The sequence below is a fragment of the Taeniopygia guttata genome, chromosome Z (assembly GCF_048771995.1).
Source record: "Taeniopygia guttata chromosome Z, bTaeGut7.mat, whole genome shotgun sequence".
Lineage (NCBI taxonomy): Eukaryota > Metazoa > Chordata > Aves > Passeriformes > Estrildidae > Taeniopygia > Taeniopygia guttata.
Window position 1 is genome coordinate 20,267,566 of NC_133063.1, and position 16,934 is coordinate 20,284,499.

Here is a 16,934-nt window from a genome sequence, read left to right on the forward strand (position 1 = left end):
ACCCAGTAGCTGCTTTCCAGTTACAGGACTTCGTTAAGTGTAAAAGCATAAAAATTCCCTATTAGCTTATTCTGCCATTTTTACTTTCTCTTTATAAGAATGAAACTCATCCTCAACACATGTTTTTCACTACCTCAGTCTTCACAGAATAATAAATAAACATATAAATAAAAAGCACATAAACAAACTTTTGATATTGATCTCCTGCTGTCAATAAGTATAGCATTTTTTTCGTAGTTTCTCTAAGATCTTGTTTTAAGGCAAACGTGTAATCCTTATCTTCTTTTCAGAGGCACTGGCTTATTGTCTGTACTCTGTACAAATAATGTTTATTATTTATAAGGTCCTGATATCCACTAAATATACAGGTACATTAATAAAAACTACAAGAAACATATAAAAAAAGAGTGCAACTATGCACTATACAATTTCTCAAGTACACTGCATTGCATTTTGATATGCAGAGTAACTATGTTTAGAACTAAATTTATACCTTATAACTTCACTTTATCTTTGTACAAAAACGTACCACAAAATCAAGGAAAAAAACAGTTTTATTAAAACTGTTACACAGTCATTCATAGTAATCCTAAACTCTTAATTGCCAAAAGCAGTTATTCTCACCAACCCAACTTTCTCAGAAACCAGTCCTTCTCTCTTCAGAGTAGTGTTGCTCTTAACCACTTCTATGACAGTGTTACAGCTACATTAAGTATGATAACTGAATAACATGGACACTCTTCCCATGACTATCACCATGTAAACAGGTTGTGTTGTGTGTCTAAAACCAGGCTCTCACACAATTCAGTTTCTACCAGCTGAGTTTAAATGAATTGTTAAGAGTTGTATTTCTGGGGTTTGAGGGAGGTTTTTTGTGGGTGTTTCTCTGGGGTTTGTTTTTGGGTGTTTTGTTTTTGTTTCACTTTAATCTTGAAAGAAAGATAAATATGCAAAAACAGTTTTAAAAATATCCAGAACACTACAGACAGAATTACAGGATGGATGTAGTTTCTCTCATGTGATAAATGGTGCTTAATCAATAACTAAGTGGTATGTTGCAAAGCATGAAGTGCTATCACAAGTCCCAGATCTGGACCACGAAAGGAGCTTACTGCTTCCATCTATATTTGCTAATTGGACAGCGCTTTAAATCACTTAATGTTGCTGATGGTAAGCTGCTGCTCCTTAATTGGGTTTCTAATTGCATTTACAGAAACTTTGAGTGAACTCACAAAGTGTCTAGTAGAAATATGCAACAGCAATAATTCGCTGCTTCAAATAATTTCACTGTAAGTTAGTCAAAGCTATAACATACTTTTGGTCATTGTCCAAAATTAAATCAACACTTGAATTAAATCAATTAAATCAACACTTGAATTTTTTATTGACTGTACTTACACAACTAGGTTAACTCTGATTTTCCTGAATAGCACCGGATTTCCCCTGAGAAGTTTAACTTGGTTCTGAAATTTTGTTCAAAGAAGGAGAAAAGCTTTCTTACCTTGTCCATGGTATACATTAAATATACTGGGGCTAGTAATACCCCTGTGAACCTGATTGTACCTCAAAAGATGCAGTGTATACAGAATTCAGATGGCACAGAACTGTGCTGTCAAGCAGACTGCAACATTCACATAAAAAAACAGTTACAGATGACTTAGTAATATGGAATCACAATCTTAATTGCAATGCTGGATCAAGAGGATGAATAATATATGGTTCAGTAGGTCAAGCTTCCCTGCACATCAAAACGCAGTCAGTAAATGGTCTTTATTCCCCTTTGATTTTCAAATACATCCTAAATGCCAAGTCTCAAGCTCCCTTAATTACACAAAGTATCTTTCCCTTATTTTCAAATGCTGGCTTCTGCAGTACAGGACAATCATACACAATCTTTCATGTTTGCATAAATAGTAATTTTCTAAAATCATCAAATCTATTTATAGCTTCAAAGATTAATGTAAACTCATTTCCAGTGTTTCTATTCTTGTAATGTGCAGAAAATCATAATGAGGACTTCAACGTACTAACTCCTTGCAAGCAATACAATTAAATACGGGATACAACATTTAACAAAGGGACAGGAAAGCCCCTTTTTGATGATTTAAGAGAAATGGTGACTTATTATAAAATCCAAAGTTCTTAGGGGTTTTCATGCATTTCATTATGTTCTCTAAACATGAGTGTGAACACAGTTTACCTTATTACAGAGTGTGCTCCAAGATACTGGCTGTACTTACTGGCAATGGTGGTGGAGGCTTACAGATGACATCAGGTAGAGCTGCACCTTTACCAAAGCCAACAACCTCCATGTTGAAGGCAAATGAAGCATGTCCTCTTCCACTTCCTGACCCAGCCATTTGGATAAACTGAAAATATTACAGATTTTTAAACAATTATTTTCCTTACATGTTTCAAATTGATGTACATATTACCAAGAAAGTTAGTGTCTAACAAAGATTACAGTCAATTTAAAACCAGAGATAATTTTTAAATAGCAAGCCATTTTCAATGCCCATCTTAGATTTTTCCACAGACTTTAAATTTGATACAAGCATAAAATCAGCTTCATTCCCTTATTTTTGCTAGATACCTCTGCATGCCTGAAATTGCCTCCTAACCTCGGAATTTTAAGTCACCTTCTTCTAAATCTTAGATGCACTGTACTGAGTTCAACCAGAAGAACCAGAAACAAGTGAAAAAAAGTTTAAGAACCCTGAATTTCCTGTGACTACATTTTAGTGGTTTTTTTTAACTTTTCTCCAAAAACCAGTTTGTGTTTGTTATTCATGACTTCTTCATCCTGACTATTTGTTGTCCTTTATCTTAGTAACTATTTTTGGATCTTGATAAAGTGACACAGGCAAAAAGGTAATTAAGATAGTAAAAAGTCATGAAAATCTACAGCAGGACTGCAAGCTAACTGCTAAAAAAAAAAAAAAAAAAAAAAAGGATGTTTTTTCTAACTGAAATATTTTAAAAGGTCATAAAAGAAGAAGAGCCTCCAAAACATTTACAGTCACATCTTTCCACTTTCACAGTTTTACCAATTCATTTTCATCTCCTTAATTGCACAACCCAAGTAAATCAAAATGTGAGAATGTCAATAAATGGAACCCAAGAGAAGCTGAAGCAGTGTGGTACTCTGTGATACTGCTCACTCCCACAGACCACTCAGACTGGTGCAAGGTCCTAGCCCAGAGATCCCATGAGCTGTTCACTATTAACTGCAAGGTCACTATACTTGCTCAATACAACCAGGTTGTTCCAGACTTACTGCTGTACCTGTACGAGTGCACCTGGTTCACCCCAGACAGAAGCAAAGGCCTTTTTATAAAGGCCAGAGAAAACATATTGATGGCAAATTTTTTCCTACTTGTTACTTTTAACAGAAATAAGCTCTGTGTGGATAAAACAAAATCATATTCTGTATTTCCATGTCACTCTGCAGCACAGAATACTGTCTAAAAATAAGCAGAGAGATCTAAATAGATATTTTTTTAAGAAAAATGAAGGGAAGGGGAAGGGGAAGGGGAAGGGGAAGGGGAAGGGGAAGGGGAAGGGGAAGGGGAAGGGGAAGGGGAAGGGGAAGGGGAAGGGGAAGGAGAAGGAGAAGGAGAAGGAGAAGGAGAAGGAGAAGGAGAAGGAGAAGGAGAAGGAGAAGGAGAAGGAGAAGGAGAAGGAGAAGGAGAAGGAGAAGGAGAAGGAGAAGGAGAAGGAGAAGGAGAAGGAGAAGGAGAAGGAGAAGGAGGGGAAGGAGAAGGAGGGGAAGGAGAAGGAGGGGAAGGAGAAGGGGAAGGGGAGTTCCTCTGAAAATAGGATGAAAAGCAAGACTTGCAAAGTAAGATAAAAGACACTGTAAAGCCCCAAACATGAGCAATTATCTAGATGCAGAAAAAAAAGAACAACATAACAAAACATAACAGCATAATAAAATAAAAGTTAAACGAGATGCTGAGCTAGCAAGGAAAGGCATTAAATGCAGTGAATATGAAGGTCCATTTTCTAAAAGCTGCTTTAAAATTAATTCTTAGTAAATTCGATTAAAATTAGTCTGATGAGAAGTAATAAGCTTTAAAACTAGCAGCATTTCAACTTCACATTTCTACCCAAACTTATGATTTTTGCAAAACCTCAGAAGGTTTATGTTTACTGACAGCACAAAGTGAGAGGGACAGATAAAAAATCCTGAAGAATTGAGTTGGACAACTAAGCCACCCAAGCATGACAAAGTTATCACAACTAGTGTTCTGTTTGCCTTGGGTGATGTCTAAAGGGTCACCTGGGTGTATTTTCTTGTTCATGGATAGTTCGTGTGTCATTTATAAAAGAGAAGATTTTCAGATTTAGGCTTTTCAAATTCCTCCGAAAATATGCGTGCAGTTTCTTGGACAGTTACTCAGAGGAAGGCAGCTGATGTTTCGGGAGGGAAAGGCCCGTGGAATCCGGATCCCCGACAGCTGCCGGGAGGCTGGTGCAGCAACAGCAGATCTAAGCAGACTGAGCGCCCTGGCGAGCCCTCGGCACCCCACGCTTTCCTCACAGCAAAACTTCTGATCGCGTTCTGCTGGTTCTGGTCCTCGGTTTTCACAGGCAGACGCCATCAATTAAAGGGAAGAACAGATACAGAAGAAAGTACTGATTTTTAAATACTGAGGTTTTCTATTTTATCTCTCTGCCGTGTGAGAATACCCCTCTCAGATGCTCTCCGCTCCTTCCCCCCACCCTGCCCCTCGCTGGTTCGTCACGCCTAGAGGGTCCTGACGCTCCCGGCACAGCTGGGACCCTTCGCCTTTAGTGCCCTTTCTGCCGGCGGCTCTCAGTAGGGAAGGGGGTCCAAATAGGCGCCCCAAACCCCGTAGCATCTCAGCCTCCCTCACCCCCCACCCGGCACAGCCGCGCTCCGTCCGCCGCCGCCACAGTCGGCCGGGCCCGCCCCGCCCCGCCCCGCCCCGCCCGCGCCGCCGCGGGGGCCTGCATCGCCGGCCGAGCCATGGCGGCGCTGGAGTGGTTCGCGCACAAGCCCCTGGGCGGCGGTATCTTTTGGATCCAGGAACGCTTCTACGAGTCGGGCAACCGGGCCAACATCTGGCTGGTGCGGGGCTCGCAGCGAGACGTGGTGATCGACGCGGGGCTGGGGCTGCGCAGCCTGCCTGCCTACCTGCGTGACGCCGGGCTGCTGGCGCCGGCTGAGGGCGCCGGGCCGCGGCCGCTGCTGGCCGTGGCCACCCACGTCCACTTCGACCACTCGGGCGGGCTGCAGCACTTCGAGGAGGTGGCGGTGCACAGCGCCGAGGCGGCGGCGCTGCTCCAAGGCGACAACTACGAGGCCGTGACGTGGCTGTCGGAGCGGGAGGTGGCGCGGCCGCCGCGGCCCGGCTGGAGCGCCCGGCAGTTCCGCGTCCCGCCCGTCCGGGCCTGCCGCATGCTGCACGAGGGTAAGGGGGCAGCCCGCGAGTGCGGGCACAGTGCTCTGGCTATTACGGAGCAGCACTTTGCCGCCGAGCGCCTCTTGGCTTACCCAGCTCCTCGTATAACGTAATTAAATTTTGTCACTCCTGTGAACCTAAAAGCCATCCGCAGTCAGCATGGGACCAAAAAGACACATAGTGCGTTAAACCGTTTCTAACAGTTCTGAAAGTTTTGGCCGCCGGGTTTTTTTTTTCCATCTAGAATGAGAATCACTCAGCAATGTTTTAGGTGACCGAGTACCCCAGGTTTATACTTCGACTTCAAACGGTATGTCAGCAGGTCATGTTCTGGCATCTGGTGACCTTTATTGTTTATAAGCTGTCAAAACATAGACAGCGTAGTTAACAGAACAATTCCTGAAATACATACTGAGAATACAGTTTTGGTTTTACAGAATTTACATGAATTTTACATAAATACCTTTACTGAATTTTACCTGACTTACGTAAAATGTAAAAAATCACTTGTTACTGATGTAGTGTTTAGAGAAGTGGCTTGTTGCAGATAAAAAAGACAATTTAGTCTCTAATGGGAGACAGTGACTAGGGTTTTTGGTAACAAAACACCTACACTGTACAATACTGTTCAGTAGATATTAAAGGGTGGGTGTCAGACCGCCACATATTAGATCATCCCATATAGGTGCTGGAAAAGCAGAACTGAACTTACTGAAGGCTTCAATAAAGATCTGATGACATTTAACTATACTAATAGTTAAATAACTATAGTGATACTTAACTATAGTAAATCAACAGAAGTTTAAGTTGTTTTTTTTTTTCCTCAGAAAGTAGGGAGGGAAGATTATTTTAAGAAATACTTTTGTAAAAGAGCAAGTATACTGGCTGCTAGAGCAGCATCAGAGTTTCTAAGGTGTTAACTGAGGCATGAGACACAAGTATCAGTTCAGTGGCTGGTACAGTTAAAAGGCATTCATATTTAAATTGTCAAAAAATTACCTAATGGTAAGAAAGTTCTATTTTTATGTCTTCATGAATGAGATGAAAAAAGTGTGTGGAGGCCTATCTTGGTTCTCCTCCAGCAATTTATGTTTTAGCCTTTTGCCTTTTAGGAGTAACAGCAGTGCAATTCTAGAAGAATTCAAAGGGTAAAATTATAATAAATTGTGAAATAAATTCTTTGCAAACTGTCAAAGGAGAACCAGCTTAGATGTGTTCTATTTGTTTCCCATTTTATTTTCTCTACTGCATCGCTTTTCACATTCTGCAATTTATTAGAATGTGAATATATTCCATTAATGCAACCCAAGCCTGTGTTAATTGTTAGTGCTATTGGAAGATACCTTTTTGCTAAGCTTGTATTTCAGACACCTCTTTGGCACTCACAAAGAAAATAAATGCCCCACTCCCATTGTTGCAATATGTAGTATGTCTAAACTCTGCATATGAGTAAGTAGTTATCTTTATGTCATTTAAGAAACATAGTAAATGCATACAATTTCCTGTGACAAATCTATTTTACAGGGGATGTGATCGACCTCGGAGATCGACAGCTCACTGTCATGCACATGCCTGGTCATTCACGAGGCAGTATTTGCTTACATGACAAGGACCGGAAGATTCTGTTCAGTGGAGATGTGGTGTATGATGGATCTATGATCGATTGGCTTCCTTACAGCAGTGTCAGCGACTACATTGCAAGCTGCCAGCGCCTGATGGAGTTAGTAGATAGAGGTCTTGTGGAGAAGGTACTACCTGGGCACTTTAACATATTTGGAGCAGAAAGGCTGTATTGGTTAGCTTCCAACTACATTTCCCAAGCTGGAATTTGTCACAAGATTTCTACCTGTGCTATGAGATCCATTGCAAGCATAGCACTTCATATTGCAAATTCAAGAATCACTTCTCAATGACAGTCAATTTTGTGTGATCTGTCACATGCTGTAAAACCAAATGGGTTGTGAAAGCATCAATAGCAAGCAGAAGCAGTATGTGTTAGCAAAAAGATGGCCAATTGATACAGGTGAGCTTAAAAAATTCTCCCTGTTTTTTCCTACTTTATTTATTTATTTCATATTTTTATAAAAACTCTGTAAACTAGTAGCTTTAGCCAAAGCTATAGTTTTTCTTTCTGCTTTTTCAGAGCATGTTTTTACATGTATTGCAATTGAAATATATTGTTTTATTTTTGTTACAACTCTGGCAGATGGATATATAAGAAAATAAGAGGTTTTACATTCATGCCTGAAACCTTGTAGATATTGTGGGAGGGGGTGTGGTTGGTGACCTCCCTGCTTTACCATGGGAGGCCACAGATGTGTAGTTTTCCCGCCTCCCAAGTTGTCAGTTATCTGTTATCCCTTCCCCCTGTTTATGTCAATCATTTGGTACTCCTTCCCCAGTTCCAGAAAGTTCCAAGTTCTTTGTACCCCCATTAGTTCTCCCCCCAAAACCACTCCTTCCCTCTATCCCAGTTGGCCGTTGCCATGTCACTCTCTGTTGACTCCGCCCTCATGCCCTCACTTGTACCCTGACCCTCCTTCCCTGTTACTGTTATAAACCCTGCCCCGCCCCTGGTTCGGGGCTCTCAGAGCTGGCTATCCCTCTGAGTGGCTGTGTCCCTTCGCTACCCACCTCACCTTTCCTCTCTGAAGCCCTCAGAAATAAAGCCTACTGAGAGTCACCCGCCTGGTGGAAGTTCTCTCTCTCTCTACGACCATCGACACGCTCCTGAGGTCCCCGACCCTGCAGCTATCTGGAGCGGTCTGGGGAAACCCCCGGGGACGCGTTAGATACAGTACTAGATTTGTGATTATTCATCACCTCCTGTTCAGGTTTTGATGTAACAGAGCTCTTGCTAAGACCTAGTGTGTGCTAGGAGCAGTGCCATTAGGTCACAGCAGGAGCAACATCTATGCAGGACTCAGTGAGCAGAACAAGATAATTCTGCAGCCACTGCCACCTGTTAGCATGGTATCTGCTGCACCTCTCACTACTTGGAAGTTTTATCTTTGCAGAACACTCGTCTGGCAGTTTCTTTAGAATACACTAACACAAGGAAATTCTATAGACCAGACTTTCAAGCTGTAAGTCACATACATCAGTTTATCACAAAAGCTTTTGGTGCAGACAGACTGTTGAGGCTTTCATGTTTCCTGGTGTGGTGCAAGGAACCACTGCACCAGGAGTGAGGGAGCAGGCAGGAGCACTCTCACTCACCATTGGCTAGGGAACTGTTCTGCTTGTAGGCATGTGAGTTAGGAATTAGACCATTTGTGAACTTGTGAATTAATGTGTTACATTACCCTGTAAAAAGTGGATTGAGCTTTTGCGGGTTGTGTTAATTTTTTTTCTGATCAGCTTATTAAAAATATTTGGAGAGTCTGTTGTTCTGGAAAGCTGAGAGAAAAGCTTTGTTTGTTTCTGCTAAAGGGTATTTTTATGTGATGGTATTGTAACTTGGTTGTTAATCATCTCTTTGGGGGGGGATTGAAGCTTTAACAAGACCTTGCCATAGTGAAGGTGCTGCATTAAGCACCCAGTACACTTTTTATCACAAAATGAATGTAATTCAAATTGTTTACTGTTTGCATCTGAAGTATATGCTGCACATGATTGTTCTGAAATGTAAAGTGTGTTGCATTGGGTTTGTTCCAAAAAAAAAAAAATATTGGCTATATTGAGAAGTGCTAAATAGCATTGTAATTTGCTTATGAAAATTGAATGTGTGATATTTAAAAGCTGCTGAAATGTTAGACTTTGTGTAATTATTCTAACAGTTTGTACATATTTAACTTTTTTAATGGACACTGTAAGAATTTGTTTTTGTACATAGACATATATATGTTCCTAAAAAGACTGCAAATGTTTCTCTTAAATTTTAGTGCACTTGAACTTTTCCTGTTTGGCTTTCACTTTATGCAGAAGGTTTTGCCCCCATCATAGCCAATCATAAGGAAGCCAGAGTGTAACACCTCCTGAGCGGCCACTGGGTATCAAGGCGCCGGCCAGCAGTCCTCTGGAGTGGCCGGTGGGTGTCACGAGAGTGGCCGCCCCCGGGTCTCTAATGAGATTACGAGGTCGTGGTGTGTGCAGTGGCATGGGTAGAGCTTGCACTGAGATGTCACGAAGATCCAAGACAGAGGGATAAAGGAGAGGACACTTGTATGTGGTCCAAGGAGATTTTATTCCAGGAACAAGTCAGGGACAAGTGCCAAGGGGAATGGGGTCCGGTTACAATTTATAAAGGGTGTGGGTGTGAAAGGGTGGCGACATGGAATAACCAGTGGAGACAGAGCACAGTATGATTACATCGTGGGTCATGACCAGTGGAGAAAAGACAGGGGAGGGGGGAAGGAAGCCTCAGGGGACCAACCAACTGCAAGAACAGGGATGATTGACCGAGAACTTTTGAGACCCAGATGGGGGTGGCTACAATGACAGGGGAGGTGGGCAGCACAACTTGGATTGACACATCTATTTTAGGGTAAAAAGGAGAGGAACAGGGTGATTGGCACTCTGAATGACAGCTAAGTGGCAGGAAAACCTAGGAGTAAGCAACCTGGAAGAAACCATTATGAGGGGAAGGAATAGGGGGTACAAGGAATATAGCAACCGAAACTTTCTAACATTAAACTTCTAACTCATAACATCTTGCAAAACACACACCATCACACCAGAGGTTTGGGCTCTGTCTAAGGCATGAGGGAGAGGAAGCTGATAGCCTTCTACATAGATGCAAATTCTTGGAAGAACCAAATGTAGAAGGAAGACCAACCTATCACACTGACTTAAAAAAGCATCTCTGTCTAAAAATGATAGAAGCAAGTATCTCATGTAAGGCTTTTTCCCTTTCATAGATGTCTGCACTCCTGCCTTTACTGTGAATATATTCTTTACCAGGATTTGTACTGATTGTTGTTGCCTAGTTCTTCTTAGAAGTGCCTATCTCCAAGATGAAGCAAAACTGTGAGTGGGCAGGCCATGTGCAGAGATGCAGCACTTGAAAGACCTGTTGTCAGTCACTTCACAGTCTTTTTTTGAGAAATCCTTGTACATCAGTGTATGACATGGGGAGTGTTCAGTGGGTAGACTTACGTCATGAAACCAAGAAGTGTTTATCTTTGCCTCAGTTGGCAGAGGAAGAAACACAAAAACAGCCTGGGAAGCAGGCTGAAGGTATACATATCTCTAAAGCTTACACCAGTTATCCAGAGGATGCCAGGGTGTCACAGGTTACCTGATAGTAATTGATGTAGAGTTGTGTTTTTATGTTCTGTTATATTTGTATTATGTACTAAGTTTGTTCTATGTACCCCTGATTTGCAGTTGGTATGCTCCTAAATTTCCCGCCTTCCCTTCACTGTCCATCACCCCAATCCTGCTGATTCATCCCCCTGTCCCCTCCCAGGGTCCCTGTCTGTCATCCGGCATCCCTGCCCCACCATCTAGAAGTTTCCATCCAGGGTGTTTGGGTGATTGGGCCCAGCCCTGGGGCCTCTCCCACATCCCTCTTCCTATTGGTCATTCCCAAAGAGCAAGCCACTCCCCTTGAATTCCCATTGGCCCAAGTTTCCCCCTGCCCTGTCCTATAAAACCCTCGGTTTCTCTGTTCAAGGTGCCTTCTCTGGCAGGCACCAACCCAGTTGCTCTGTTCGCGGTGCCTTCTCTGGCAGGCACCAGCCCGGTTGGTTGGTTCCTCGCTTCTGCGTTGTCCCCGTTGGGACTCAATAAAGAGGATTTCGGCCCCCAGAGGAGGACTCTCTTCATTCATTACGCTGCGGGGTTCTGGCTGCTTCTTTTGACCCAAACAGCGCTCCTCAAAGCCCACAGCGGTCCAGCGAGGGGTGCTGGAGACCTGCCCGCTCTCTCCATCGCAGAGAGCTAGCGGGGGGCGAGACAGGCTTCAGGGAGAGAACGCGGCAAATTGAATTCCTGCAAATTAGTTGACAGTGGTGTGAAGACTGTGGGAGCCCTGGTGGTAACTCTGTGTATTAAAGTAGTCACCAAGAAATCCAAAGTCTGCCAATATGGATATCAAGTTGCCAAAGTTTTGCAGATGTTCACTAGATCACTTTGTTATGAACAAAAATAAAATTTAAACTTTTGGGGAAATGTAGTTAACAATTATATATAAGGTTAAATGTTTTTGGTACAAGTAACAAAGTGTGATTAGAAGTGTAGTTAACAATGTATGAGGTTAAATGTTGTAGGTACAAGTAACAAAATGGTGGTTAGTACTGTTGTGCATGTATAAAGTGGGAGCGGAACTGGGGAAGAGATGGGGGTGCCAATCTTTGTGGAGGGGCAAGGAAGCTTCCAGAGGAAGCTCAGCAATGGCGAAATAGACCTATCACAGCACGGATCCTGAGCGCCCCTACCAGGAGACAAAAAGAGGCTTTATAAGGCCAGGGGTCTCTGATGCCCGGGTCTTTCCGGAGCCGCTTTCCTTGGAAACACCCCTAGGTTACGATCACTAAGTTGTTGAAACAGTCTCCGGACTAGCCAGAGGCTTTTGCTTCCAGTTGTTCAGTTTGTAATAAACAGGCTTACTTGTGTTTTAATCAACTAGCCTTTTTATTACTTTAAAATTTTCTTTGTAAGCCTATCCATAACAACTTTGAATTAGCATTCTGTGTTATACCACTATCAGTTTGTTTATTTGATCCAATATTAGAATCTGTGTAGCCAGATTTTGTTGTATTGTAAAGCCTGAGCTTTTACAAGAAGACTCACAGGCAACGTCAGTTTAAAAGGAAAGAATAACCTCTATCCTCCATCATTTGTGTTTAAATCTGCTCAGTATTTCTATCTGCTAAGATCCTTAAATAGCCAGATCACTGTCAAAATGCCCTATTAAGCTATGCTTAAGTCCACTAAGTGCGTAACCAAAACTTTGACTTTTTGGCTTTACCAAAATCTAGGGGATATTTTCCTAGCTCAGAAATGAACTTTGCATGCACATAATCCAAAGTGGAGTTTGCTAGTAAACTGCTGCTATAATCCAAACGAAAGTAGTTTTTTTAGGGTCATGAAATTGTTTTTTCTATTATAAGAAATTCACTACCAGATAATATTTAAATGATCTTAAGTTAAAAGAACGATTACTGATTATTTTTATTAAGACATACCAAATTTTAATCGTAAGAGTTCGACAATGGTCCTTTAACAATACTTGGATTAAATATTTTTAAAATACATTGTAATTTTAAATACTGTGTCTTGTGAGCATTTAGAACTGTGTTGATTTCTTTGTTACATCTAAATATGTGTTAATGTAGTTTTCAGTAGACTGGGGAGTTGACATAAAAATCAGATGGGAAGTTTTGTTCTGTAATCTGTCAAGGCTGTTATGATGTTAAACAACAGTTTGCACATAATTTTTTTTTTCATGTATTATCATAATAAAAATTATAATCCTATGCAGTTAAGTAATAATTTCTAGGTATATCTCAACACAAGCACTTTTCATTCTAGATGGAGTATACTTACAAGTTGCTGGCAAAATCTTTTATGCTTCTGAGAAAGACACTGCATTAAAAATGTTTACCCATTATACATGCACTTTGCCTTGTAAGAGCAGTCATCTCTAGCCAAAGAAAAACAAAATAATGCAGCTTTGTTATGGAGTGTGTGAGGGAGATAAAGGTGGAGGAAAAGGAGGATTTATTAATATTTAATGTTAAAAATCTAGGTCTCAGCATTCAACCAACACTGATCCAAGTTCCTATTTATGCATATGTAACTTAAATCAGTAAGCACTACCTCTTGGGTCTAAAAATTCAACCATGTATTATCCAAAATACTGCTAGTCCATCTAAACTCCTTTCACTTTCAAATTGAATTAGGAAGTATAAAAATGATCGAGAAGCAATGAAAAAAAACATTCATTATGTTCTATTTTAAATTTATTTGACGTTAACTATTACATGAGGGAGCTGCTAGGCAAAACATTCATCTTCAGCATGGTTACTCCTAACTACTCGGACTTTATTGTACATGCTATCTTACAGTAATTTAAAATTTATTGGTTAAAAAATTATTTTAGAGCTAACTGTGAGTATTCCCACACATGCCCAACAGAGTCCTGGGGAGGCAATGAGACATTCAACAGAAAATAAAATGGGGAAAACAAACAAACAAGCAGCAAAAAGAACCCTGACATGGAAAAAGGCACAGAAACTTAGGCCACACTGCTGTGATTGTGCCAGGTATTTCCCAGCAGTTTGACCCAGATGCACAAAGAAGTTCATTCACATTTATCAAACTGCCAATGATACTTGGTATGTTTTTAATTTGGCTTTATATTTTTACATATTGTTTGTTCTAAGGGTGACATGAACAGAACTGTTTTGACTTGCATGAAATCTTACCCAACTTCTCCTTTAAAAAATTCAGGGTTAATTTAATTACAGTTCTGATACGTGATCTGATTTTGAGCAGTTGGGATGAGGTTTATAGTCTTTGCATACTCAAATTCGGTGTAGGACAATAGAGTGGTAGGATAATTTCAAATACTAATAAAATTAGGATTAGAGAAGAATATAGCTTCACTCAAAGGGAAGACAGACCTAGTAGACATCCCCACAAATTACTTTTGAAAAGCAATAGATGAGTTTGAAAATTAAGTAAAAGCTAGTAATGCTTTTTCTGGTTATGCTATGCTTTAAATATATTTCATTTTAATTATTTTCCTTATTAAGCTGACAATATGTTTGTGTGAGAAACATGCTAGTGCATTCATACGTGGTCATTTTAGGACGGGTTTAACCAGCTTTGAAAATGCAAGGATTTACAAGTCACTACTACCACAACCATGTACTTATTTTTAGCTATTATTATTTGAGCCTGTCTTTTCTCTTTGGAATTCTGTGCATCTCCATTTCACATGCAGTATGAGCACTGCTGCTAACTTAAATCAATTTATGAAGAGTGACACTTTGGTTTCTGGAGCGACTTTTTAGCTTATAAATTTAGGAGTAGGGACCTGAATGTGGGTCTTCAGTTCCCAGAAGCACACCCAGACTATCAGTATCAAGTATCTCACTCTGCTTGACAAAGAGCAGCCAGGGCACGGGTGCACCATGAGAGAGGACAACCTGGAAGCAAAGCACAGTCACAACACTGGCAGGGATTATGAACTCCCTGCAGAGTAACTTGACCTGTCAGCAGCCCAGGCACTGCAGACAATGGCAAGGTCATGACTCAAGTTCATGGCCAGGCCACGAAGTCTGCAAATATGTCAGCAAGAGCAGCACACAGTACAAGACAGGAAAAACCCCAGCGCAGCTCAGGTGAGATCCAAGGGCCTCTATGCTGGGACCCAGGATCAACACACAGAGGAGGTGAGAATGGGGATGAAACAGTGCAATTTGGGGCTCTTGGTGCAGTTGGGGACTGCTTGTGCTACTTTCCCACACTTCACTCACCATTTGGTTAATGCTTCCTTTTCTCTCTGGACAAGTAAATGTGTTCTATGAAACACAAAAAAAAAAAAAAAAAAAAAAAAAGAAAAAAAAGAAAAATCTGTGGTTATATTTGCACCACAGTACAGGTTGAGGGTCAAACCTGTCAGTAATTTTTGCTTTTATGCTTTTAATTGCAAAGCTACTGTCTTTAAACAGAGGTCAATTACAAACCTCTTGCCTCTGCCTATTTGATCTCTGGACCAGGCATAATATGAACAGATAGGAAAATAGGTTTCATCTCTGCTTGACTTTGCTCAGGAAAAATGTGTCTTGAGCAAGCCAAACTCTACATATTCAACACTGTGTACTCAGTGTAAACCCATTAATAGTTTATTACTGGAAACACAGGTGCAAAACATCTCCAAGACAAGCTGTCAGGACTGAAACGCCTGAAGGAATTTTTCATTGCCTGAGAATTTTCAGTCTGTCTAGCCAGACTGTATAACATAGTATTCGCAAGGATCTGAATAACATCATGGTCCAGTTAGTAACACTGTACTATGTTGTCAAAGCTAGTTATGAAACAGTCCTTTTTTATGAAGAAAGGCACAGTGACACTTACTTTGTCACACACTAGAGCACTGAGGCAGCACTTTGCAGAAATCTGAGTTTTCTCACCAGTGATATGAGAGCATTTTCCCTACACAGATATGTAATTTTGATTCACTGACTGTTTTGCAAGACACAGTAATATTAGTGTCAATGATAACTGAAACTATACATAAGGTCTTCAATCTCCACACAGTACATATTGCTTTTGTTATGAATGGGGTCTCATATGTCCAATTTGATAAATCACAAGATTGCAATTTAGCAGCAATTTTTAATTGGGGGACAAAATAATAATAATAATAATAATAATAATAATAATAATAATAATAATAATAATAATAATAATAATAATAATAATAATAATAATAACAATAATACAATCAAATTTAATGAAGTGGTTACAAAAAGTAATTTGGCAATGGTTCAGATAAAGCATAAGTGAAACTGATCAGGGTATGGGGAGGGCTTCTTGCCTTGCTACCCATACAAAGGGAAAAATAATTCAAACAGAACTTTTATACTGTATGCTAATACATATTTATCAAAAGCTCCTTTAAATCTCCTCCCATTTTTGATTCTTGAAATCTACATCACTAATACTACACAGCGCATCCTCCCGTTGTTGCTATGGGATCTCCTGGGCTCTTCAGTGGTCTTCTTGGAGGAAGGCTGAAGGTCTTCCTTACTTGTCCTCTGGATAACCTGGCAGGTGGCACATGCACATTAAGTTTGGTGTTATGTAAGTAAGCATTATGTTCCAAATATTTCATCAATAAGACCACTATTTTAGACTCCCTGTCTGGAATTGTCCTAACTTTATTCATCTTCAAGGTTGGTCCTGCTCTGGGTGTTGTTTCATTCCATCTTGATGCCAGTTTTGGTTTGGGAGTCCTCCTGACTTTGTCCATTCCCAAGGCCGAATCCAGCTCCTGCATCCTGTTTTCCACTTGTATTCTTGAAGAAACCCGTCTGCTTCATAACACTAATCAAATACACTTTTCCAATTATTTTTCCAAATTATTGCTATAAGTACAACTTATTCAGCATGAATCACATCCATTTATCACACTTTCAATCACATTTTTAGTAAGGCAAAATCTGTACAAGTGCCAGAAATGCTTCTGTAAATGCCACTTTTGCGTGCACCTCCACAGCCCACCAGACCTCCAATGGAGTGAACAGTAGTGAGCAGGTTCTGGGGCCACGGGGAGTTCTGACACAGACACCACACATCTAGGCTACAGCAAGGCCAGTAGAAGTGCTGACCACAAAAAATCAGATTTATTACCCAGTGTGCAATAAGCCAGTAATTACACACTTGAGGGAGACATGGATTATTTATTTTAGAGTCATGGAAGCCTGGGTGCTGCATGTTATTCCGTGAGTCAAGCACACCAACTATCAAAACTCTTTAGTATTTTGTGTATTTATACACATTTTAGCAAACAAGCGCATTAATGTTCACTGGCTTCAGGTTACACTGTTC

At 40.8% G+C, this 16,934-nt stretch overlaps 1 protein-coding gene and 1 long non-coding RNA gene across 3 annotated transcripts; one reads left to right on the top strand and one right to left on the bottom strand.

The window, feature by feature from the left end:
* Window positions 1–536: 536 nt before the first annotated feature.
* On the bottom strand, window positions 537–5,287 carry LOC115491272 (uncharacterized). Of its 2 annotated transcripts, none has more exons than XR_012053184.1 (3): window positions 5,162–5,287; window positions 4,283–4,573; window positions 537–2,369 (listed from the first exon to the last, which is right to left on the bottom strand). It is a non-coding gene; the product is annotated as an uncharacterized lncRNA (long non-coding RNA). The 2 variants fall into 2 exon arrangements; XR_003957230.4 differs by having other exon boundaries at window positions 4,283–4,579; window positions 5,162–5,265.
* Window positions 4,912–9,323, top strand: MBLAC2 (metallo-beta-lactamase domain containing 2). The gene is made up of 2 exons (XM_002189328.7): window positions 4,912–5,438; window positions 6,954–9,323. The coding sequence occupies exons 1-2, from the start codon at window positions 4,994–4,996 to the stop codon at window positions 7,340–7,342; spliced, it is 834 nt and encodes a 277-aa protein (XP_002189364.3). The 5' UTR covers window positions 4,912–4,993; the 3' UTR covers window positions 7,343–9,323.
* Window positions 9,324–16,934: the final 7,611 nt, after the last annotated feature.